The sequence below is a fragment of the Podarcis tiliguerta genome (assembly GCF_965153285.1).
Source record: "Podarcis tiliguerta genome assembly, chromosome: 6".
NCBI classification, from domain to species: domain Eukaryota; kingdom Metazoa; phylum Chordata; class Lepidosauria; order Squamata; family Lacertidae; genus Podarcis; species Podarcis tiliguerta.
Window position 1 is genome coordinate 59,506,409 of NC_139539.1, and position 25,132 is coordinate 59,531,540.

Below are 25,132 nucleotides of genomic sequence, written 5' to 3' on the forward strand. Positions count from 1 at the left end.
GTGTCTGGGCAGCTAGCAAATGAGAAGAGTCGCAGTTTTGAATTCCCGCCCTCCCGTTCGCGCCGGTGGTGACCCTCTGCTGTGTAGGCAGATTTGGTTTCCTCCTCAGTCCCGGAAGCGGCGCCACTGGGGGATTCGTAACGGCGCCGATTGGCGCTTATGGTAGCCGGAGTGGGTCAAAAGAGTCGGTGGTGAAGATCGGAAGTTTAAAAAAAAAGAAAAAGAGTTTTAAAATAGGAGGGCCTTCCCCCTCCCCTTTCTCGCCTCCTTGTGACTCCGGCGTCCTCGGTGAGCGCGAACTTTAGGGGTCGGGTTGGGGAAAGGAGGACTTCGGGTTCCTCGGGGCCGCTTTCAGTGGGACAAGCATTTCAAGGCAGGGGGACCCTGATGTGCCTTGGGGGTTCCTCTGGAAATCCTTTGGGGCTTGGGAACGGACGGGGAGCAGCCTTGTCTTGTTGAAGAAGGAGGGGATTTTTTTAATGGGACGTTGAGAGACATACACAGCCATCTCTTCCTATATTACCCAGTGATTTTGGGAAATAACGGCCTCTGCTTTTTGAGCTTTATCTGGAGGTTTTGCAATAAGGGCACATCTTGGGTCGGGGCAAAAAAGGCACGTCCCTGAATAAGGTTTCCGCTCGCAAATTTATCTTGTCCCACTTCCCTCAGTTGCTCCATCTGGGTGCTGAGATGCCACAGATGACCATTTTGGTCTGACATCTGTCCAAACAAGGCGTTTCAGGCTACAGCTGTGTAGAGAACTTAGCATTTCAGGGTTTGTTCGTTTGTTTGTTTTTACTTATTTACTCTAAGCCACCCAAGCAACTTTGTTATAGGGTGGCATACAAATGTCATACATAAGTAATTAAATAAGTTCGGTTGCTTATTGATTCTTCGGCTGCAGCCCTGTGCATCTCGGCACATGAGGAAGTCGCATGGAGTTCAGTGGGTGTTACTTCCAGGTATGTGGGTACAGGATTGTGAACTTAGTGGTTTTTTAAACAGCTGTCTAAAAGAAACAGTGTGAATGTGTGCCAACCCCATTTAGGACACCTTGGCAGTGACAGTCTGCTCTTTTTCATCTCCTTCTAAAGGTATCAACTTATTTATTTACTAATTGCTCAGGGCAGTATGAGGTGAGAATAACCTCTTGTCTTCAGAAAAATCTAAATTGGTTAAAGCTACCTCAGGAGAAATTTGTCCTGCTTAATATAGGCATCCCCATTAGATCAGCGTTGCACACCCTTTTGTACTTTTTTCTCATGATCTGTATAAATATAGATAAAAACAACACCAAACACACCTACTTATTTCTCTGGCATTTATCCTTAGTCTTTCCCTTCTACATCTAGTCCCAATTTTTCTTCTTAACACACACATTCAGTCCCCAAGGGAAGCCCCTGTCCTCTAACATGCTTTCTCCTTATTCTCCATGATCTTAGCCTGCAAATGATCCAGTGCTTTCAAACAACAGAGTCTTGGAAGCAGCTTTGGGTTTTCTGGTATCTAAATAAAAATAAGTTTACAATTTTTGGCTAGCCCTGGTAGCCAAGCCAAAACTGTGGTTTTAAGGACCCTTGCCCTTTCCTTATCACTTACTTCACCCTGCGCCCCTGCACATAGTCAAGGACTGTCTTCTTGTGCCCTCCCTAGCTTCAAATCTGGAGCTCAAAAGAGCTGCAAGGAGTTGCAGGTTTGGCTGCTGTATCATACATGATGCCTAGGCATTAAGGAAACTCTTGCTTCACTTTCTTGCTGAAAAGAGGGAAGCGTTCCATTATTAGCCACTACAGGCTTGTTTCCAATTCTCCAAAACATTGTTGGAAGAGTTGGAAACATTATGCACAAAACCACCCAAATGAATTTAGAATCTTGCTGATTGTCATTAGTATGACAATTGAATAAGCTCTAATTCAGTTTCCTATGTTGTCTCAATAATTTATATTTTGTATGTTCCATATGGGAAGTTTTCCAAGAGTGCTTTGGATTGATAGCTTCTTGTTGCATAAGAAATAAAAATAGTGTGCTTTGAGATTCAATTAGGGCAGGGCTAGATAATGTAATGTAATGCCCTCTAGATGTTGTTGGATTCAAAATCCCATCATTCCTGACCATCGGCCATGCTTGGGGCTGACAACAGGGGTATAAATAATAAAACTGTTGTTATTATTCTTCACATGTGGAGGGCACCATATTGGTGACCCTTGATAGGTGCTTGGGCTTATTTTATTCCTGAAATAGCCAGGGAAAACTCAGAGTTGCAGATCAATTTTAGCTTTACAAATGTCCTTGATCTTAAAAAGGCAATGAAAGAAATCAGCCCCTCAGAAGCTGCTATTCTTTAGCCATTTACACTGACATAAAATCTGATGGAGCATATGCAAACTTATCCCTTTCTGAAGTTATGTAAAAACAACCTGTGATTGTTAAAATGAATGCTGATACACTTATTTCCATTCAGCATTGTTTATGTAATGAGATGTCTGTTCAAAATTAAATACTAATCTTGTGAAGAAATTCTTGCTTTGCTAATCTTGCTTTGTTTGCTTAGCTGTTTTCCAATGCAAATATTTACAGAAGTAGAAAGGAAGGTTAACACTCAACAATGGTTCCTCCATCCATATCCATCCAGAATCCATATCGCAGCAATATCGTTAGTAGCAGCAAAAAGACAAAGTCAAAGGAATAAATTAATATAGTATGTGAACAAGCAAATAGAAACCTGACGTATTATGGTCATTATATAATAACAAACAATGTGATCCATATACAAGCCAGTGAAATTATTTAAACAGTACACTACAAATAGACAATTCCCCAATCAATTTGGAGTAAGATTTCCATGATTAAAACTCATTTCATGCTTTTTCAACTAACAGAGAGCATGTATGAATGGCAGCCCTCATTGCTTTCATTCTTTGGTGTTTTTCTTCCTTTCTCATTAATGTCAGTACAATAGACCCAGAAAACATATTATTAAATATATATTTTTTAAATCACCCACCCTATGATATAGAATGTATAATGTAATTGAAATACCTGTTAAGTTCTGTTAAATGCTTTCATGGTAATCTTACATCAAACATCCAATATTATATTTCTTGACTTGGCACAGTATTTGGTGACATTTTGGTTAGCCTGTTAAAGGTATTGCCTTAATACAGATTTTGATTTTTTTTTAATGAGCCAACACATCTGACCTTTACTTGTATTCTTCATTTTATAATTGAAAGCCATGCAACGTATAAATTTTCTAGTGAATTTTTAAAGTAGCTCTTTTGCAAGAATAATCTAACATATTACAGGAGACTTGGTTTTGGTAATTTCTTTTTAAGCATACTCCTCTTTTTGTTTGCAACCCAGATTTCTTCCCTTGTAATACATTTTGGACTGGGATAGAACCCAACTCTCTTAAATAGAGCATTAATATTCATGAGCCCAGAGTCCTGCTTCTGAACAGAATAGACATAATATAAAACTGTGTCCCTTTTGCAGCAATTCAAATATTTTTCTCTGTCTTCCAATTAGTGTTTAGGTGTTCTCAGATGTACACCAATGTAGTCTATGTACACAGGACAGTTTACTGTGAAATAGAGAGCATTTGGAGGACATTATGTTTTATTTAGCGTTGGATGATAATTTTACTGTTGTATATTTGGAATAAAATGTTTTTATTATTTATTCATAGAAGTTACAATTGCTTTTCTCTCTGCAAGTGGAGGCTTCTGAGATTTTATTGCTCTTCCTAGTCACAATATGTTTAACCACCTAATAACACAAGCATGCTTAGCTATGCCCTGAGTGTTCATGGATGTGTTTATTCCTTTTCCTTTTGCAGTAGCACAGATTAGTGTCTTTTGAGACAGTGATGGCTTTTCCTCTTCATTCTGAACATGGAGGCCGCAGGGACAGATGAAGTAGAGAAAATAAAATCAAAGTTTATGTCTGCATGGCATAATATGAAATACAGTAAGTGAAACGCGATAAATTGCATTGCTTAAAACAATTAATGGAAGAATGCAACCTCATCTTTGAAAATGGATTGTGCATTGTCTCAAATGACTGAAGCTGGTTTGCTGTTCCCAGTTAATGTTAACTGTTGTTAGTGCTGGTGCAGATGTAAAGCTAATACTACAAGGGAAGGAAGTGGGAATTTGCACAAGAGAGAGCATGAGTCGTTTTTTGAACTCTGAGGCCCAGTGGACTCATTCGGATGTAATGCTAAGCAATTTCGTATTATGTGAATGAGACTTGGGTTTGTCAACTTCCTCCCCATCTCTCCTCTCTCAGTGCAACTGCAATAAGGAGATCAGAAGCATTCACTTCTATTTTTAGCTAACCTTTGTTTAGCATTATGTCCAAAGCAAACTATTTTACCTATGGTTTATGGAAACAAGCCAGCTTTAAGCCATGGTTTATGAAGTTGGCTTGTTTTCATAAACCATAAAGTTTAACCACAGTGTCGGGTTTGGGTGTAATGCTAGACTGCCATCGATTGAAAAGAGAGCTTTTGATCTCATCGTGGCAGTGTCAGAGGAGGAAATACATGAACCACAGTTTAGTACTGTGTCTGAATCAAGCCAGTGAGGTAGCAATTAGGGTATGTTTAGTGCTAATTAAATATTGCTGCTTTGTCCTTGCTTAAGATCTCAACTGTACGGTTAAAACATAGTTTAGCTGAGTAGTCTTCAACCTTTTCAGACCCAGTGCCCACTTTCAACCCAAATATGTACATTGGAAATAATTTCTTAATTTTTTTACCATATATTTGTATGGTGGTAGTATGACCTGTCTTAAATCAGGCCATGACCTGGTGATGGGTCCCAGCTGAAGACTGATGATTTAGCTTGTGAAACCCAGCCTTTCCCTTGGAGGGCATCTGTAGATAGACCTACTTGTCATCTTGCAGGTTGGGAGGTTGATGACGTATGAAACTGCCATAGCCATGATTAAGAAAGTGGCTGTGTTACTTCTCCATTACTTGACAATTTTTTCCTTCCAGAAATTTCTGCGCCTCTTTGGACACCTACTCCTTTGTCACTATTAAAAGAATCACTTGCACTTAAATAGTCAGCAGTAGCTGGGGATAAATAAGTGTATTTCCCCATTCTGTAAATTCCCTTTAATCAGATATCTATGACAGATACAAATCTATTCTGGTATCATAGTCCATGAGGAAGATGCTAGAAAAGGGGAAGAAGAGGATAGCTTGAGAAAAGAAAATATTTATGAAACTTTCTGCAGAAATAACCAAAAGAGCAACTGTTGTTTTGTAGTTCCTAACAATTAAAGCTTAAAGAAAGCTTGAAAGATTCTACTAGGTTTTTGTCAGGTTTCTGCTCTCAGTAAAGAGAAACTCAAAAGACATAACTATTTGAAGACTTAAAAAAAAAAAAAACCAGTCTTTAATTCTGTTGCTGTTTAATTTTTATTGTTTGCCCTGGATTTCTGGTCCCTATTTTTAATGTGCTTTTAGCCTTCAATCTAGCTGTTTTTCAACCTCGTTTAGCCTTTCCTTCCTCTATGTGAGGAGCGGATCAGGGCTGAGTCAGGGTGAGCACCCCCTGCCCACAAGTTCCCACGACCATGTTGAGGACTGGATATGTTGCTTTGAGTGTTAGCCTTTCGGAGGGATGATATGGGCTGGATAGAAATTTTGTGTAAATGCTTGTTTACTTATTTGAAACATTTATATAGTACCTGTTTCAAACAAGATTGGATTTATTTCTCAATACTGTGTTTCCACTAGTTGTTACTACTGCTTGGAAAGTGAAACTTTCTATGTATGCTTTTTTTTAAAGTGCAGACATCAACATAAACTATTTAACAAATTTAACATAGGAATAACCTAAACCCTATTTGTGTTGTACAAAGCAGAGGAACTTGTTTTTAATAAAAGCTGAGACTGCTCATTTTCTTCCTTGCTTTCTGTGAACTTCATTAAAGTTGGCCTGGAGATCATTTCTAAATGTCTTACTTTTCTTTTCTTCTTCTTTATAGGCTGGGTGTTGAAAACAAAAACTTACTTTAGCAGAAATTCTCCTGTCTTTTTGCTGGGAAAATGCTACCATTTCAAGACTGAGGGTATGTGCTGCAAGCATGTAACTTGCTCTTCAGTCCAAATGGACGTTGATGCATATATATTACTGTTTCCCACTTGCAATAAGTGGCTGCTGGAAAAGTCTTGCATTCCATATGTGAAGGATCTTCATAGGACATATTAAAGCTCTGTTCCCTTACTTCCAATACACCCAAAGTTGTACAGACAGCTACTAACACAATCTGTGTGAAGCCAGCATATACCTCTCAGATCCTCTCTACTTTGTTAAGAACCTTGATGAGTGCAGTTGGAGGGTTGGGTGAGGCATGCATAGGCCTCAAATTCTTTATAGTGGCTTGTGAGCATGTGCAGACTGGGCAAACAGAGCTTTGTAAAATCCTGTGCCAATTCATTTGTGTCTAGGCAACAATTGTGCTTATATGTCAATTACAGCCCTGCCTTAATGTCAGTTACCGTATTTTCTTCGGTTTTCCTTTCTGCAAAAGTTGTATGCAGGATAATTGTTTCTATAATATGGAAGAATGATACAACAAAAACCAATCCAAACTGGCAACTGTTTCTGTTTGCCTTCTGATTTTTATATAATTTTTTTCTCCCACATTTCCTTTAAATATTCTGACCTGAAGACACTGGCTTTACCTTTACTTTTTATGGAGTGAAGCCTCTAGCTCGGGGTAGGCAACCCAAGAGCCGTGGGCCACAAGCGGCCCACGGGGGTCATTTAACCGGCCCACGAGCCACCCACTCGGCAAGTCCCCGTGCACTGTGCTAAACCAGCGCAGTGTGGTGCAGGGACTCACTTGCGCGGTGCCGGAAATTGCGTCTGTGCAGGTGCAGACACCGGAAATCGCAGCCACGCGCATGTGATCCAGCCCAAAGAGGGATCTCCGCTGGAGTGAACCGGCCCAGTCGAGGTAAACTTTGCTGACCCCTGCTCTAGCTGTATATTCATTCCCTATGGCAAATACCTGTAAGCTCAAGTTACTATTTTTGTTTTATTATTTTGTAGAGATTTCTCATAGTGGGCTTTGTACTGTTCACAGTTCTGATAAACTGTACAAGATTTTGCAGTTGGTCACTTATTTAAAACAAGCACTAGTAAACTTTTTTTTTTTTTTTTTAAGAAGCTTGTTATGTCTCTCTCTTATAGAGTCAAGTGACACGTCACCAAATGGATCAAATTATGATATAACAGATGAAGGGATTTCAAGAAATGTGGAAGAGTTCCGTAAAGATTTTATTTCCAGAATATGGCTGACATACAGAGAAGAATTTCCTCAAATCAAGGGCTCAGCTTTAACAACAGACTGTGGCTGGGGCTGTACCCTGAGGACTGGCCAGATGCTTCTAGCACAAGGACTTATTCTTCACTTTCTTGGTAGAGGCAAGTTCCCCAGATTTCTGACCTATTCAGTTAACTTTTAGTTTTTGATTTGAGGGAATAGGTAACCAAAGGAACTGGGCCATGTGTGCTTATGAGAATGAAGTGTGTTAGAATTGTAGAGTTTGAAGGGACCACGAGGGTCTTCTAGCCCAAACTCCTGCAATGCTGGAATTTATTGCCCAACGTGGGGCTCAAACCCACAGCCCTGAGACTAATATTCTCATGTTCTACCTACTGAGCTATCCTGAGTGTTAGCCTTTCAACTTCAGTAGTTACATGCAATGCTTATTTGGTTTTTATTCTGAATGATTTTTAAAGAACAGTGTGGGGGATGTATTGGTGGGTGTTGTGAAACTCTGTAGAAACCATAATTATGCAATCCTTTTCCAAAATGGATGCAACTTTCTAATGCCTGTGTTTGGCAAGCATGGATGTTTAGGTTTTCTTCCCCCAAAATATGTTGCTCTTCTAATGTTTTTTACCCCAAAGATACCTTGACTTTTGTTTCTTATTTAGCATTTGAGAGGATGTAGCCTGTTCCTAAATATTGCTAAGGCAATATCTTGTGGCAATGAGTTTCACAACCTAGTAGTAAAATCATTTTGAGGAAATTGCTTGAGAACATTTAATAATTTTAAATACAAATTAAATGAATTCAGTTTAACTAAAATTTATTCTAACTTCTTGGAAACCATGTTTAATTCTTGGAAAAATGAAAAACAATTCAACTGAAAAAGTTAGCAGTTAAGTTTGGTGTAATTCAATGACATTTCTTAATTCATCAATGCCCCTTAATCCTGTTCTGTGTGAAAAGATTTCTGTGTTGTGATGGAACTGTTATAAAATCAGTGTTGTACTTTTAGTCGTAAACTCTGGGATAGTCTGGCTGATGCTAAATCTCTGTTGTTTTGTGTAGAAAACAGACAACTTTAAGTGTCTTTAAATTTCCACCAGATAATTTAAAACGAATAAAAATTCTTTAAATTGTTTACTAGCAGGCAAACCGTTAAATATATGCTGTGTCTGTCACAGACTGGACGTGGCCAGATGCATTTGTCATTGAAAATTCAGACTCTGAATCATGGACAAGTCACACAGTAAAAAAGCTCACTGCGTCCCTCGAAGCATCACGTACAGGAGAGAAAGAATTCAGGAACCAGTCAAGCCACCACAAGCAAGCCCCAGGGGGGAACTGGGGGAACAGAGAAAGGAGGGACGAACACTTCCATCGGAAAATAATATCGTGGTTTGGCGATTCTCCACTTGCAAATTTTGGCTTGCATCGCCTTACAGAATATGGAAACAAGTCTGGGAAAATAGCTGGAGATTGGTATGGGCCAGCTGTTGTGGCACACCTTTTGAGGTAAAAACAAACTAAATTGTCTTTCACTAATGTATCCAATGGAGAGAGAGCTCATTTTAGCACTGTCTTGAGATTGTCAGCTAATTAGAAAGTAACAATTAAAGCTTTAGCTATATATCCTTGTCATTAGTGATTCAAATTCATAGGATGTGTTCCAGAAAGAAGAAAAGGAAGGAGCAGTGAATATTTTAAGACTGGTCTCTGTTCAAAGTTTCTTTTATTTCTGAAACATTTCCGTTGGACTATTCTAGACTACAAAGATTTGTTCCAAACCTAGACTTTTCGTAGGGTATCTTGAATGAAATGTTCTAAAAACCAACAACTCTTTTAACCTTGGAACATGCATAACATTATAGACTACTACTTCTTTTTTTTAATACTGTAACCTGGGGGCTGTAATGTACTGATAGTGTAATGAACTGTCAGAGTTTAAAATTGATGTTTTCAGCATTTCTTTGCACACATCAAATTCTTTTGAAATTGTAAGTGTATGGGACTATTAATATTATAATTACATAATAGTAAAAGTAAAGGGTCTGTGACATTCAGCCTAGATTGAAAAAAAAGAAAAAAGCTGAAAGTCAGATTTCTCAGTACAGGGTGCCTTTATGTGCCATTTTTTTGGACACCATTGATTTTGTATTTTTATAGTCTTATGTTCTAGGTGGGTCCCAATATGGTCATAAATTGAATCATTAAACCTCCTAAGCACAAGAGGCCAAAGTGCAGATGTAAATTTTTACATTTATATAGATGCAGGAGTCACGTGCTGCTTGTATAGCAAGAATATTCACCTTGAATGAGACTACTGGGAAATAATGCGGAGTCTTGAGAGGTGAAGGTTATTTATGTATCCAGTTGAATTTGCAGAGATAAATAATTGGATTTGACACGGAAAACTTACTAATATTTCCCTAGAATTTCACGTTACACTTTTCAAAAAGAAGCTTCTAAGGTTTTCGTGTTCAACTTGAATATTTTCTGTAAACCAATACCACCAGAAATTTATCCATTGCATAGCCACCTTATCTATTCATAGTACACTCCTTCCCCACCCACTTGGATCCCTCATACAACTTGGACGTGATTGTTCTACAAAATGCTCTGAGACCATCAGTAGCTAACCTTTGGGGGCAATAACATTATGCATACTTGCACGGGAGTGTTTCCCAGTGAAACAGGTGGGCCTTACTTCTGAGTAAACAGGTTTGTGCATTCAACTTTGGAGCTAAGGTCATACAATGATTATATATACAGATTGGGTTGGATCCAGTCTAGTAATGATGTACAGTCCTTGTGCTTCTGGAAAAGCTTTTGCAGAGGGTTGATGGACCCTCCAGAACAGTATGGGATGTGATGGTGGAAGATTCGAGGACAAGGGGAAAATCAGGATGAAGGGTGAAGAAAAGCCTTTGCCCCCTTTCGCCAGCAGAAACCCTCGGCCAGATCCTGTGGAGGGACAACCCATTATGTCTTTGTGTCCCATAACATGCTCCCAAATCTATTTTACCACATGTATATGTGGTTGGTTATGACTGATGGCAGATTTCCACTGTGTGTACTCTGTATCATAACAGGTTTGTAACATGTTGGCACATTGTAGTGGGCAATTGGCTTTCTTCACGCATTTCAACAAAGATGTGTGCAGTTTCCCTAACTCAGATTTTTCAGCATTTCTTCTTTAGTAAAGCAAGCTACAGTGGTACCTTGGGTTACATACGCTTCAGGTTACATACACTTCAGGTTACAGACTCCTCTAACCCCGAAATAGTACCTGGGGTTAAGAACTTTGCACAGCGGCAGCAGGAGGCCCCATTAGCTAAAGTGGTGCTTCAGGTTAAGAACAGTTTCAGGTTAAGTATGGACCTCCGGAATGAATTAAGTACTTAACCTGAGGTACCACTGTATACTAAAACAGTTTCAACTTGGTGAATTAGCTATCTGCTAATTGGAAGTAAGCATAATGAAAAACAGACTGGCATTGTCTTATGATGCTTGTTTTTAAATTGCTTTTGTTTTCCTTGCATGCCACATTTTGCAGTCTGTGAATTACACTTATAGTTCATCTTTGTGGCAGATTAAGGCTGTGCTTTTCAGCGCTCCTGCCTAGTCTATTTCTCCAGAGTAGGTGATTTGAGGATTGTGTCCTAATAAAACTGTTTGCACATTTGCAAAGCTAAACAGGGTCCGGTGGGGTTTCAAATTGGATGAGGGACCGTGTGTTGAGATTATTTCACTGAAGGGGGTTGGACTAGATGATCCTTGGGATTGCTTCCAACTCTATGGTTATGATTCTGCACCTTAATTCTGTGCATTGTGAACCTAAAGTAAGCCTGTTTGTATTTAGAAAAGCTGTTGAAGAGTCAAAAGACCCTGAGTTACAAGGAATAACTGTCTACGTTGCTCAAGATTGTACAGGTAAGGGGGGTATATTGTGCAGTATTCTTGACCAATGCTAGCGTTAAATCTTACATTTCTTTGTGATGCTAAAAACATAAGAGTTTGATCCAAACATGGAGTTTGATCCATTTTGCAAATGGATAGGAACATTTCAATTTGTACTCCTCATGATAGCTTCCTGTCTCAACATTCCAGAGAACCTACTTATTCTTAACCAGATTTTTTTTTCTTGGGTGGGGAGTTCCCACAATGCAAACAAAACCCCACTGACATTCTTCTGGATCAAAAGCTTTACAAACAAAGTTACACATTTCAAAACTTCATATATAAATAAGGTTAATATTAAGCATTTGGGTTAGATTGTAAGCTCCATGGGGCAAAAAGCTTCTTGTTGTTTCACTCTACGGTGTTATTGTATATTGTTGGTGCAGGGTAAATCACAAATGATAATTACTGAATTCCTGGGGATCAGTGTTGCTGCACCGACTCTTAAATGTTTGTTTGAGTAACATTTTCTAATGCTGAAATATGGAAGCCTTTTCTTTTCTAATACGACCAGAGGATTGTGCACTTCTGTAACATCTGCCGTGAGCAGGTCCTCTGAACTTACTGACTCAGTGTTTCGGACTCATTCTTCTTTCCCAACATGCACAAACCATTTTAAGTGATATATTAATTCTTTTTCTCTACGGAAAAAAAAATTCTGAGTAATTAAAAGTATAGTTTAAGAAAGCCATCTTCTCTCTCCTGTGCTATTAGATCAATGCAAAAAATTAATTTCCTTCTGCCCTGGAGTAATAATGAATGTTTTCACTTTGCATTGAATACTCAAATATATCAGGCAGGCAATAAAGCAAACACAATCGCAGTTTCCTTATTGGACGAAAGCAGCATAAATGCTCTGATTATGTATGTGCTGCTTCCAGGGGAGGTTGGATACTAATGCTTTTGCTGGAGTCCCAGAGGGAGATGCGTAACACTAGGCTTCTGGTAGAGATGCTGCTGTGAGTGATCGCCCCAAAGCTGTGATATACCCAGGCTGTAAGAGCATAAGAATAGCCCTCTGGATCAGGCCAGTGGCCCATCTGGTCCAGCATCCTGTTCTCACAGTAACCAACCAGATGCCTGTGAGAAGCCAGGGCGTGGAACGGAGCACAAGGGCAACACTCTTTCCTCCCATGGTTTCTGCATAGTCATCCTGGCTAGTAGCCTTGAATAGCCCTCTCTTCCATGCACCTTCCACCCCCTGGAACAGGACAATGTTAGCAGCAGCTAGAAGGTCTGTGGGACATGTCCAAACCAGGTATGCCTATGGTTTGCCTAGGCTCAACTGCTTTCTTTCTTAGCAAAAGTTCTTGCTAAGAACTTACGGCATCAGGTTTCATGACTATGCCATAATACAGTGTGGTTGTCTTGAAGCTGCCACAAGACAAAGTGCTGTTTATGCTCCAGCAGGCTAACAGAGCCCTCTGGAAATCTCTTGCATTGACATATCTGCATCAGTGTGGCCTAGGAGGGAGAGATGGCGAGCCTAACCCTATTTGCCTGGGAGTGAACCCTGATGAATTCAATGCAACACACTACTGAATAGATATGCTGTAAATCAGCAAAGTGCTGTTTTCAGTTGGACTCCAAGATGCTCTTGGTGCAGCACGTGGGTGGACTTCACACTATATTGACATAGCAGTGGAAACCTATTCATGACTAGTGAGCCAAGAAGCACCAGTCCCATCAGTTCATGTAACAGCAGTTGGGCTTTATGCAGTGCAGGGCTTGTGGCATCTCTGGTTTCTGCACCTAGGCATGCACACTCACACACTTGTGTTTCTGGCCCTCACTGGGAGGACACAATCCCTGAGGAGGGTCAAACCGTGCCAGTTCCCTCCTATCCCCCTTAGAATCAACAGATACCTTGTTTTTTGGTTGGTTTATTCAGTGTGTATTTGGTTTCGTTTGGTTTATTCAGCATGTGTTTGAAAATGCGTTTTTAAAAATCTCCCTTTACATTTCGTGTTGCCTCATTCAAGTTTACAAGTCCGATGTTATCGATACGCAGTGCTCTTTCGCGGATTCTGAAAAATCGGATGCCAAATCTGTCATCATATTAATTCCCGTGAGGCTTGGAGGAGAAAGAACCAACATGGAATACCTAGAGTTTGTGAAGGTATGAAACGAGTTTCAGTGTCACTTTTCAGAAAGTAACACTAGATGGTATAAAAAGACAGTTAAGGATGGAAATCTTCAATCTATTAAAAGTATTTATGATTTTTACGGTAGTAGATCATAAAGTTTGACTTCAGAAATTTGAAATTTCAGTATGCAGACATAATTGCAGGGCTAGGATATTCAATGTTAAACCAGTTATAACTGTTCCAGTCCCTAAATGGCTGTCTTGCTGATGCAGTAATTCAGGATAAAGTCTGATCTGATTTCACCTGTATTGGTGGTTCATTCAGTGAGCACCCCCATGCATCCTTGATTTTAAAATGTTACCTAGGATCTTCATCTGTTCCCCACACTTAAGCAGCTGATTAGTGGCATTTACATTAACAGTATCCGTTTTCTGTCTCAGTGGTGCTAATAATCAATTTAAGACTGTCATGGAAGCCCTAAAGATGACTATCTCAAATATCAGCAATAGTGTGCCATCCCTTCAGTCTATGCTCTTGTGACCCTCCTTTTCCATAAAACACTCGGATATCAAAATTAATAAGCATGTTCAGACACTGGGTGGTATAACATCTGCTGCTGCACCCTGTTGCACCCATATTGGACTATAGACGGTTTATTGTAATCTCTCAGTTTGGAAATTGTCCTACCCTCTTGCCTTTTTTACACACTTCTAGTCCTTCCTCCGTGAAAATGTTTTACCTGGGCCTGTAAAAATGCTCTTCTGAATTAATGGAAGCTGTGCCTAAAGGGAAGAAAAGGGGACCAGCTTCTATTTTCGCCAAGTACTCTTAAGAAGCAAAGTCTACTTGATTAGTCAGGGGTTCAGAGGCTGTGCTAAATGAAGTAAAATGACAATATGGCAGCTATTTGTTTAGCCTGCTCCAAGTGTGAAGGTTTTAAAGTTAGGATTTCCTTCTCATTTGCTTTCTTGTCAATGTCTGGAAGGACAAGTGTCATGCTCCATATGTACATGGACACACAATGAATAGCATCAGTTGAATGAAAAAGAGGATGGGTTTAATTTTGCTTGTCAAAGTAGTTGTAGACGCCAGGGAACCTGCACAGGTTTTGTCAGGCACATTAGCATGCAGTCCTTTGAAATGTGGACCTTTAGATTCTTTATCCCACAGCAGGCTTAACATCCCTTTCTCAAATGCTCCTTAGTCTCAAACTCACCCCGAGTGTCAGGCTTGTTTGCTCCTTCCCTCCCCGTTGTGGCTCAGTGCCTAGGTGTTTTTGCCATTGCTGTTACTATTCTGGAAAGGCTTATCCATGCTTCCTACAGCCCTAAAGTGCTGTGCTTTCTCTGTGCCAAGGGGTGGAGGAGGCCACCTCCTCCCTGGGGCGGCGAGGATGCCTTTGGGAAGTGTATTCCAAGCAGATCAACCCTTTTGCAGCCTTCTGCTTCCCAGCAGAACACTCTGAGATGGAAGAGGCTTAGCGACCAGAGATGCCAGGGACTGCCAGGTCAAGGGATTTAGGCAGCCCACAGGTTGCTCAGTTCACCTCTGCCTCAGACTTTCTCTGAATGCTTTTCTTAGGTAAATGATACAGCTCTGCTTTCCTCTTGTAAGCAGCTTGTTCTGAACAAAATTAGCCAGCATGGAATTAAGTCTACTGTGTGGTAATCCTGCCTCTCTCCCCCGCCCCATTTATTTATTGTGATGACAGGGGATTTTGAGTCTTGAATACTGCATTGGTATTATTGGTGGCAAACCTAAGCAGTCATATTACTTTGCTGGATTTCAAGGTTAGTATTTTAATAAGGTATGTCTTTTTCAGTGTGGTATACCCCTTCTCTTCTCTTCTCTCCTCCCCACCCCCTCCCACCCGCCAAGCTTTGGAGTTAATAGAAACCCCCTGGGAAGTGGAATGATTAAAATAGCAAAATGAGTACTTTATTAATCAGACTCACCAAAGTCCAGTCATTTGTCATTTGCCCTATATGGTAATTGGATTCTGTAAAATGTACATTTAATTTTCTTTGTTGCACAAACAAGGCATAATTTATTTGTTTCATCAAACTCTCTGAGCCTTTCACTGCTTACTACCTGGCAGATCTTGGTTATATATTTACCCTTTAGTAGTTTAAATGGTACAGGTTGATGACCAAATGACAAGCAAATATGTTCTTCCTGTCATGATGAGGGAGTACAATGCATTTTTCATATGCAAACTCCTGGAATATAATTGTGTGTTTGTAAAAGTAATTTTATCTCCAAAAATTAAATGACAGTCTCATCACTTTATCAAAATTCTGCTTCTACAAGCATATTTGATTATGCAAAAGTTAATCTGTCCTGCAAAAACCTATGCTTCAGTCAATGAATATCAGCCTGGCAGGCAGTTACTTGCTGGGGGTGTCTTTCCCCCCATGGTTCTGCATAGAAATTGGATTGTAAGCAGTGTAATAATAAGGTGTTTTTTGAATTACTTGTCTTTTGTTTTGTCCTTGTAGATGACAGTTTGATTTACATGGATCCTCATTACTGCCAGTCTTTTGTAGATGTCAGCGTAAAGGATTTCCCCCTCGAGGTAGGATGGATAAAGAGCCAGCACTGTTTGCTTCATATATGAACCAAACACTAATTACTTAGATCGTTTCCCTTTCTTTCTTTCTTTCTTTCTTTCTTTAACATAGAATCACAAAAAGGAATAAACTAAAAAACGAACCAAGCCAAATTCATTGCTGATGTTTTGTATACAGTGGAATACATAACCTCTGAATTTGTTTGCGTGTCAGATTTTTGCTTTGAGACAACCAAAGTCTAGTTTTGGTGCTTTTGCAACGGGAGTAGCATAACCTCACTCCTTGTTACTCCCCTCCCACTTACAGGAATTTCAAGTGCTGAGTGTCCAGCTTCACTGCTTTGGGAAGGAGAGTTCTCTCAGTTGTGTGTGTGGTTCATACATGAGCAGCTCTATGCTCAGACTAGATGCTGCACTTTCCCAGGCTTGGAACTAGGGGAAGGGCTGTATCTCTGTGGCAAGGGATCTGCTTGGCATGCAGAAGGTCCCAGAATCAACCACTGGGATCTCCGGGTAGGGCTGGGAATGTTCCCTTCCCGGAATCTTGATGAGTCTCTGCCAGTCAGTGCAGACAATACTGAAATGTATGGACCAGTGGCCCGACAGTTTTCTAAGTTCCTATGATTTAGATAGCGGCCACACACAAAACATTGGGGAGTGCAGTGCCTCTGCTATGCCCCTGGGACAGTTTACGGAGCTGAAAGCATGTAGATGGAAATAGTTCTGAGATTATAAATGCCTTTACTTGACCCAAGTTGACTTGCAATGCAAACCTATGATACCTGAATGCAACGGAAGGCAGCATCCCACAATGAAGGTGTGTAGCACCCCACTGTGCTATCTGCTTTTTCTCCAGACTTTTACCTTTTCCCATGACAAAGGCTGAACATGGACCATGATGCACAAAGAAAGAAGCACCCCCCCCAAAAAAAATTGCTTCACTACTTGCTACCAGCAGCAGCTGGCCCAATTTACAGCTAGTCTGCGTCCCAGGAACCCAGGTCTCAGGAGCACAAGGAGTGTTGAGCCTGTGGCCATTCAGATACTGAACTCCACAGTTTCCATCAGCCAGCTTGGTTAGAGTTGATGGGAACTGTAGTCCAACAACATCTGGCGGGCAGTAGGTTCTCCTCTTCATATTTTTTCCAGACCTCTGTCAAGTGGGTAAACTTGAAATCTGCTTGAGCAACTCACAAACAGACAGGGCACAACAGCCCCGACCATGCTGTGTTTAAAATGTACTGGCTTCAGTGTGAATCAGAGCTTTTGAGCTAGCACTGATGAAGATCCTAGTCACTCCTACAGTCTGCGCAGCTCATCTACTCAAAAGGGCCTTTTCTCTCACCCCACTTGGATAGTTTAGCTGCTGCCACTCAGGCTAAGGCATTTTTCCATCTGGATTAAATTGTGCAAATGCTTTTAGCTTGTGTGTAATCCCCAGATTTAGTAGTGAATAAAATAGATTTGCACATATGTATCCATTGTAGTATTGTTAAAAGGCTTTTAGCAGGTAGCAGTCCTAGATGAGAAGTTAAGGAACGAGAAGTTAGGTTACAGGAGGTTGAGAGAGAAAGGAATAGAGAGGTGTCTGTGAATTATAGTTGTCTATAGTTTATGGAAACGATTTCTTATTAAAGTAATATCTGTTTGCTCAGGTCTTCAATAATCATTTTTTTATAACAACAGTGTCTGATTCTTCCTGATGTCTGAGGTAAAATGGCTACCTGAACATATGTGGCATAACAAGAACATGCCGATTTGGGTGGTCTCACCTTGCAAGAAGCACTCGTTTAACAACTGAATTGTGGATCAGACCTTAATGTTGAGTGCATGTAATAATAATCTGTCCTTGTCTAGGGGTGTCAAAACCTAACAGAAATTGCTTTCTTATTGTAGGTAACAGTTCTGCTAGATTTCTCCATATCATATGTTTTCAGAATTGATAAACTGTCCAGGCTAAGTTGAAAATCAATCCAGTCTGCAGTCAACCTACAGAATCTATTTGTTTGGAAGAGCCTGACCGCTGTTCTATGCATGTAGAGTGTATTTTCTAAGCATTGAGATAAAACTATGGATGTGCTGCACTGCTTTTCCAATGCTGCTGAGCCATCCCCTTTTGTGTGTGTGTCTGTTGGGAAATTTCAGGTTAATGTCACCGAATTTCAAAATTAAGAATTATTTTTCTAAAGTGGATAAAATGTTCTACTAGGTTACTTTTCTCTGTGTTGAAGAAACGTAGATCTATTATATTGGAATCTCACTAATAAAAAGTGCATTGCAATGGAAAAGATACATCAGTGGAAAGGAGGTATAATGAAAAATGATTTCATCCAGTTCTTCTAAGCCCTTGCAAATTTCTGTAAAACAATAGGGAGACAAGAGCAGCTATCAGGGAATTGTTATTGCTAGTAGATGCTGGCAGTAGGTCTCCAGGTTTTCAGTAAGTTTTCTTTCCCAGTCTTCCTTGGCAATGCAAGAGACTGGTGCTGTGGTTATTTGCAGGCAAAGCCCATGTGCTTGCCTGAAAAAGTCAGTTGGGTCATGAAATGGTCAACTTCTCTTTTTATAAAGTTCCTCCCCTGGAAACAGTCACTTAATATCCTTCATGACTTGCATTTTGCAGATTCAAATGTGCAGAGAAAAGCATGCTTGTTACTTTAGAAGTGCCAAAAATAAGGAAGAAACAACACCGTCTTAAAATACCTGCAAATTATGCCAAATTTCTTTTCTTGCAGCACCCATGTTTTCCCACATTGCAGTTGGAGATGATAGGTTTATTATTTTACTTGGAAAAAATGGGAAATTTTGGATTTTTAAAAACATTTAGTTGACTTTAGCAGCTCTCATTTTTACCATGTAAAAGTGCTTTTTGTTAATTGAACTGGTAAAACTCAGTCAGTTTCATGGAAATGTTTTATGAATCATTCGGAAACAGGGCGAGTAATTGTATCTTATATCAATCATTTTCTCTTGTGCTTTTAAAGCATTTTAAAAATCTTTCATCCACTTATAATTACAGTCATTCCACTGCCCTTCTCCAAAGAAGATGTCTTTCAAAAAAATGGATCCTAGCTGCACTATAGGGTTATATTGTCCAAATGTGCAAGCCTTTGAAAGGGCCTCTGAAGAAATAACTAAGGTAAGCATCCACATGATGAAACTGATACTTCACCTTGTCGTCCTTTACTTTTATATTATTTTATTTTGGAACATCTTAAATATTACTCTTCAAGATATATTATCAAGGCTTGAGCCACTGATATGTACTGGCAAAAACAAATATATAAGCCCACCAGCAATCTTTTGTGATCCCATTACATCAGCACAATTGAATTGTAAAGTCTAGATAAAGAAATATCTTAAGTAGATGGTTCAGTAACTACTTACACAAGAGTATTTTCAGCAGATATGCCTATCACCAGAGATACTAGCCTTTCTTAAAAATAACCTGCATCTTAAAAGGCAGTTTTTTTGGGGGGTGGGGATCACTGACCAACTTAACTGAATTACATGGGGTAAATGATCTTGCAACGCATGCCTATGTGTATTGTAGAAGTTAAATTAACTCTGAGATAATTTCCCCCTTCTCAATTATATCAAGACCAAGTATAAGGTTGTCCCACTAGGTGGCAGCATTTAAACGAAAATATTTATGCGGAAAGCTTCAGACACTGAATGATCTTCTACACAAAAAGAATCTTTTAAAAGGCAATCAATTCCTTGGGGATGACTTTAAATGGAAATATTAAATCAAACTAAATTGTGCATTATTATTTGTTAGTGTAAGTATGTTTGTTACATTTACAGATAAAATATTATTACTATGTGTTAGCACCATTTTAAATTTACTGTGAAAGTAAGCACATCCGAGATACAAGCAAACACAGGGTTGTTTATTACGTCTGGTATAAACTAAGAAAAAGGAAATAAAATTGTTACATTTAACACATAAAAAGGGAACAGCCACTATATTTGCACAGTAACACACGCCACTTTCTCTTAATTGTTCGTGCTCACTCCCATCTACTCATCTGTTTGTTTTCATCAAGCTGACATAAATAGTTGCCTTGCTCAAAAGTACGATAGACATTTAAAACTATGGTGGTTTAACAAATTCTTGTCTGAAAGATGGCATAGGAGAAGGCTTTCCTAGTACCACTCTTACAACACTTAGGGTGCAGTCCTATGCATACAGTGCAAGTCCCATTGGACTGATTTGCACTGTTAAAGCTGCTAGGTATTGTGGAGTGGAAGTGTGAAAGTAAAAAAATAAAAAGGAAGGATCTAGGAAGAACCCGTGTCATATTGACTCGTTGGCCTTGTTTGCATCTAGCAGTGAGCCATGGTCAGAAATAAACCATGGCTTGTCATGAATGAATGACATGCTGGTGCAGACTGCTCAGTTTGCATGTAATGCTAAGCCAAGCTTTGTGGTTTGTTTCTCCTGGAGATCCTGGCAGGATGGAGCAGGCACGATTGACCAGCAGGCAGCAGCACACTGCTCATTCATAGTAAGCCATAGTTTGCTTCTGGCCATTTTTGCTTCTTTATTTTGCTTGATAATTGAATCTACCTTCTGAACAATTCATAGATGTTGGAGGCCCAAGCTTTGCTCACATCCTTCATAAAGAGAGAGAGAGAATATGCCGCAGATTTAATAATCCTAGAAAGTAAAGAGGCATTCTGGAGTGGGGAAGGCTTAGAGAGTGGTTTGTCCAAGGCTATAGTGTCCATGACAGAAAATGCATTTGAACTAGACTTCTTGGCTCATAGCTCACATTTGTAGCCACTAAATACATTGCACTGCTTCTTAACAATTCTGGAGATTAGAATTCTCTATACAGAAGACTGCCTCAATCAAAATTACTTTTCTTGGGAATCAACATCATTTTGATTCTGATTACATTGCATCATTTTTCATGTGTATGCTTCTACAGGAATAATTCCCAAATCATTCTTTTGAAAAGAAAGCACTACATACCTTAGAAGCCAGCCCCTGTATCAGCAGGGAGGTATACTAGTTCTCTGTGGTTGTCTTCCTAAGTGGGGAATTGTTCAAGCAGTGGTACAGAACCAGATATTTTAAAAGTCTTTCATCTCCTTTGAAATAGTCATGGCTGTGTATTTTTTTCATGTACATGCGTACACCATTTCATTTTGTGAGAATCTGATAATTTGGTGTGAAATTTGATAACAATCTTTTTTTCTATCTCAAGCAAGTTTCTAGCTCATGGCTTAATGTGAATTCAGAAATATATAGGCAATTTCTGCAGATAGCTGAAAAAGCAGACCAAGAAGGGCTTTCATTGGGTAAATGGGTTTCAGCCTATCAATGCCCTTCACAGCTCCCGTATCACATTTCGATTTTGTAGGTCTTGAGTGTCAAAGATTAAGAAGGGTAAAAAATTAGTGCAATCATTTCCACAGTTCTGTGGTCTGAGTTTCCTTACATTCCCTTAACAGTCAGTATTTAGGGAATCGTGGTTTATTATATCTAGTGTCCTCCATACAAATTTAGCATGAAGCCACTAGACTAATGTATATCGTCCTTGCAAAATTGTGTGTGTGTGTGTGAACACATATATTTTCATCTATAATGGGAAGAAACTCATCAGACACTGAGTAAGTGGGGAGCCGCTTTTACTTAGTCGTGGTGGTGGCTGTCATGTTGCAAGACACCTGTCAATTAGGAGGGGAAGGCCTGCCAGCTAATTTCACAGGCTACCAAACAGCCATCAGAATACCGTGAACTTCTGTTACTGATGTGGGCTGAATTGATCCAACAGCCAAATGATAAAAGGTTGTATCCAATTATCTTGTCCCTTGAGATCTGTTGCCCTGTACCACCTTCCTAAAATGTTCCCCTTTCACATGAGCCTCCTTTTTCCGTCTCTCCTCTGCTCACCACTGCTCATGTCTTGGTTCTCCTTGCCCTTCTCTTTCACAATACTATCAGAAGGATGTAATTAAACTGGGATAGAACAGTTTAATGTAATTAAACTGGGATAAAACAGCAGAGCACAGTAAAAAAATGTGGAATTTGATTTTACTGCAAGCATGATTTTCCCGCTCCTGACTGTTGTTGTTTAATACCTCATTCTGCTTAAAGATTTTTAAAAATTGTTTTGGATTAAATGTGCAATTAGAACTATTTTTGAATTTCTGATTTGACCAGTCCCTCATGTAGATTAATCTGTAGACTAATGTGGCTTTTTAATATGGTGCTGTAACCATATATGTAATTTAGCTGATTAAAATTATAGCAGTTCAAAGAGCTGGTGTGAAGCTTGGCTTTGAACTTGCTAAGTTTTAGATGTTATACGAGAGAGCTGACTGGGTATGATTTGTTTATCATTTGTTTCACTTTGGGTGTAATTCTACCATGCAAATAAATGGGTGTTCTAGGTACAGATCTAGTGCACACACATCTCTGATGGGGAGATGTGGCATTGGGAGGTGTGCCACAGACGTGAAAAATATTTATTTGGGATGATTTGCATGCCCTTTGTGCAGTGTTTTCTGCTTGGTGTTAAAAATGAATGCTCAGTTAACGATGTACACATAGTTGGAATAAGAGCAGTGCAATGTTTTTTGTCTTCTAATCAATGTTTTCCTCTGATCCTGTGTTTAATTGTAGATCCTGAAATCCTCATCTAAGGAGAATTACCCTTTGTTTACCTTTGTAAATGGGCATTCTAGAGACTATGATTTTCTGATGAGTCCAGTCCTGGAAGAGAGAACCCTTTTCTCTGAGGATGAAAACAAAAAGTTGAAATGTTTTAGTACTGAGGACTTTGTCTTGCTGTGAGGACATTTTATTGTATTTATTCATTTGAAATATTTATGCCCCATCTTTCCACCTGTCAGGATCAAATAATGTGGCTTAACATTTAATATTAAAAACAACAGATAAAACAGTTAGCCAGCTTAACCGAAAGCATCAATTCACAGAAAGATAGAAATAAAGCAATACAATTATCCAGGTCTGCTACTGATGATCAGTTCCACCAATGCGTTTTCTAAATCCCAAAAAGTTGGGGAGGTGGGGGGAAGAACAAAAAACCCCTCTTGGAAGGGAATGCCACACTCTAGGTACCACAACAAAGAAGCTTTGCATAGTTAGTCTTAACATTTCTCAGGGCAGGGGAGTCAGAGGCGAGTTTCTAGCTGTGGCTCAAGTGAAGCCATTGCACCTCCTAGCAGTGAATTCTAGGTGCTGAAGATTCACACATGGGTTAATATGTACTGTACTTTACCTGTCTGAATTGCCTGAGGGAGAAGCAGAAGGGTGAAGCAAGTCCACCCCCCCCCCCAAATCCCATCTCATGTATGAAGTGGCATCAAGTTGGGATATTTTAACTATCGTTTGGACAGCCCTTCTCATAGCGAACCCACAGTGGTGCAAGAGGTGGCCCTACCGGAAGCAGAAGTATGCTCCTAGGTGTACATCTAGGTGTGGTTTGCTTTGTGCTTGATGGGAAGCAGTAGTTTTGGTGCGTGTGAAGTCTTGGCATACCTTCTTGCCCTGAAAGCAACATCTGTAAAGGCATTGTTGGCCTGGCCTCAGCAGCTGACTTATTCTCTAGACGTTTGGATTTGTCCACCAAGCTCGCCATCCCAAAGTCTTACCTGCTGTGGCAGTTCCAGAGAACAGTAAGATAACAATTTCCCTTTAAAAATACATGTGTTGTGTTCTTCAGGTTTCAGATTTTGCCAACGTGTTTTTTTTAAAAAAACACTCTTTGTAAATTTATTATTTTCTTAGATTTTCTTAGATAGTTGATGAATAATGAAATGATGCTCTGGTAAAGGAATAAATCATTGTTTCACTTCAAATATGGTACAATATTGAAGATTATGTGCCAGAGTTACTTTCTCTTTATGGTTTGCAGTGTAATCTAAACATTCCCTATTCAAAACAGTTTTTTGACATTGACGCCACATATTTTTTGGGATCCCTGATTCAGAGTATCTGTGATGAACTTCATTCAACCCACTAAAAGGCAGCCGGACATGTGAGGTAACTTATATGGCGAGTTTGCAGTATGGATTCAAATCCATTGAGAACAAGTATTTAGGATGTTGTCTTAATTTAAGATTAATGTGGATAAAGAGTCAGCAAATAAAAATATTAGTGTTACTCTGTCTGAACTCCCATAATGTTTAATAACATAATCATGAAGTGCCACTTCCAGTGTGCATCTTGCTCAAATGTGCATCTACTTTTAAAAAAACAACCAGTAATATGGATGCAATTGTGAAAGCTGAGCTATGTAAGTGCATTAAGATGCTGCTTAGCAATATTACCTTATAATGGCTAGTCATTAAGATCATAGTGGAACCTTAATAAGAAGATCTAATACAATATTGGCTTCTCTCACAATTTGAAAAGGTACGTTACCAATAATAATCTGCAACCAATCACAGTAGACACAAACAGTTATTACACGGGTGCTGTGTGTTTTGTTTCCTGTCTCCAAATACAATTTGGATATTTACAATATTAACACTGTAGCTTGTAAATCAAAGCATATAACTGCAAGGTGAGAAGTTAACAGCAGACACGCAAGGGGGTGATGATCTGGTTTGTGATACCTCTAGCCACTGATGCACATTTAGAAGTACCAGTCACTTAGCATGTAAATCTCTAACAGCAGGCTTAATTTCAGCGCAGCATATTTTAAGTGCACACAAATAAGATGGGGAAGAAAACTTGCTTTATTAAATGTGAAAATATTAAATGCTCATGCCTTCATTTTAAAAATGTATCGTTATTCCTGGGATGATTTTTTCCCCCTGCTTTCTAAAGAAACAAGCTATGTAAAATGGCCTGGCTGTTGGTTCTGTTTGTTGTAACCCAACATTCTGCTACAGTTGTCTTGTCTGAATAATAAGCTCCCTGTACCTCCTTTTTACAAGGATGACAAAAAGGACAATTTATAGACAAAGCACAAAACTTATTTGAACGGTGCCCAGTGCAGCTAAATGGGAAACTTGCAAGTCGAATGATAGCTCATTCAGTGGCAAAATGTTTGGGAAGTCATGCAGTGCAATCTTTTGTGGAAGTAAGTTCCAATGTGTTAAGTGTGGCTTACTCTCTAGTAAGTGGTAAGCAAATCTAATGCACAAACTTTTTATTGGTACATGACAATAATGGTAGTGTATTAATTGTAGTATATCTGTATATACAGTTGTATATTTTTCACTAAACAGTACAAAAGAC

The 25,132-nt window shown here is 39.4% G+C and overlaps 1 protein-coding gene across 4 annotated transcripts; it reads left to right on the top strand.

Annotated features, from left to right (window-relative positions):
* The first annotated feature begins 39 nt into the window (after positions 1–39).
* On the top strand, positions 40–25,132 carry ATG4C (autophagy related 4C cysteine peptidase). Of its 4 annotated transcripts, XM_083448160.1 has the most exons (12): positions 58–285; positions 895–962; positions 3,839–3,969; positions 6,001–6,084; positions 7,212–7,445; positions 8,478–8,808; positions 11,156–11,226; positions 13,236–13,372; positions 15,052–15,130; positions 15,839–15,915; positions 18,929–19,048; positions 22,547–25,132. In XM_083448160.1, the coding sequence occupies exons 3-12, from the start codon at positions 3,894–3,896 to the stop codon at positions 22,715–22,717; spliced, it is 1,380 nt and encodes a 459-aa protein (XP_083304286.1). In that variant the 5' UTR covers positions 58–285; positions 895–962; positions 3,839–3,893; the 3' UTR covers positions 22,718–25,132. The 4 variants fall into 4 exon arrangements, with proteins under 4 accessions (XP_083304285.1, XP_083304287.1, XP_083304286.1 ...); XM_083448159.1 differs by lacking the exon at positions 895–962 and having other exon boundaries at positions 40–288; XM_083448161.1 differs by lacking the exons at positions 895–962; positions 18,929–19,048; positions 22,547–25,132 and adding an exon at positions 17,806–18,909 and having other exon boundaries at positions 57–288.

What these genes read in the sequence shown, in the direction of transcription:
- ATG4C (XM_083448159.1), top strand. Translation starts at nt 3,894, where the DNA reads ATGGAGGCCGCAGGGACAGATGAAGTAGAGAAAATAAAATCAAAGTTT. An exon ending in TCTTCACTTTCTTGGTAGAG is followed by an intron (nt 7,446 to 8,477) that starts GCAAGTTCCCCA and finishes TGTCTGTCACAG; the next exon opens with ACTGGACGTGGCCAGATGCA. An exon ending in TAAAGGATTTCCCCCTCGAG is followed by an intron (nt 15,916 to 18,928) that starts GTAGGATGGATA and finishes TTATAATTACAG; the next exon opens with TCATTCCACTGCCCTTCTCC.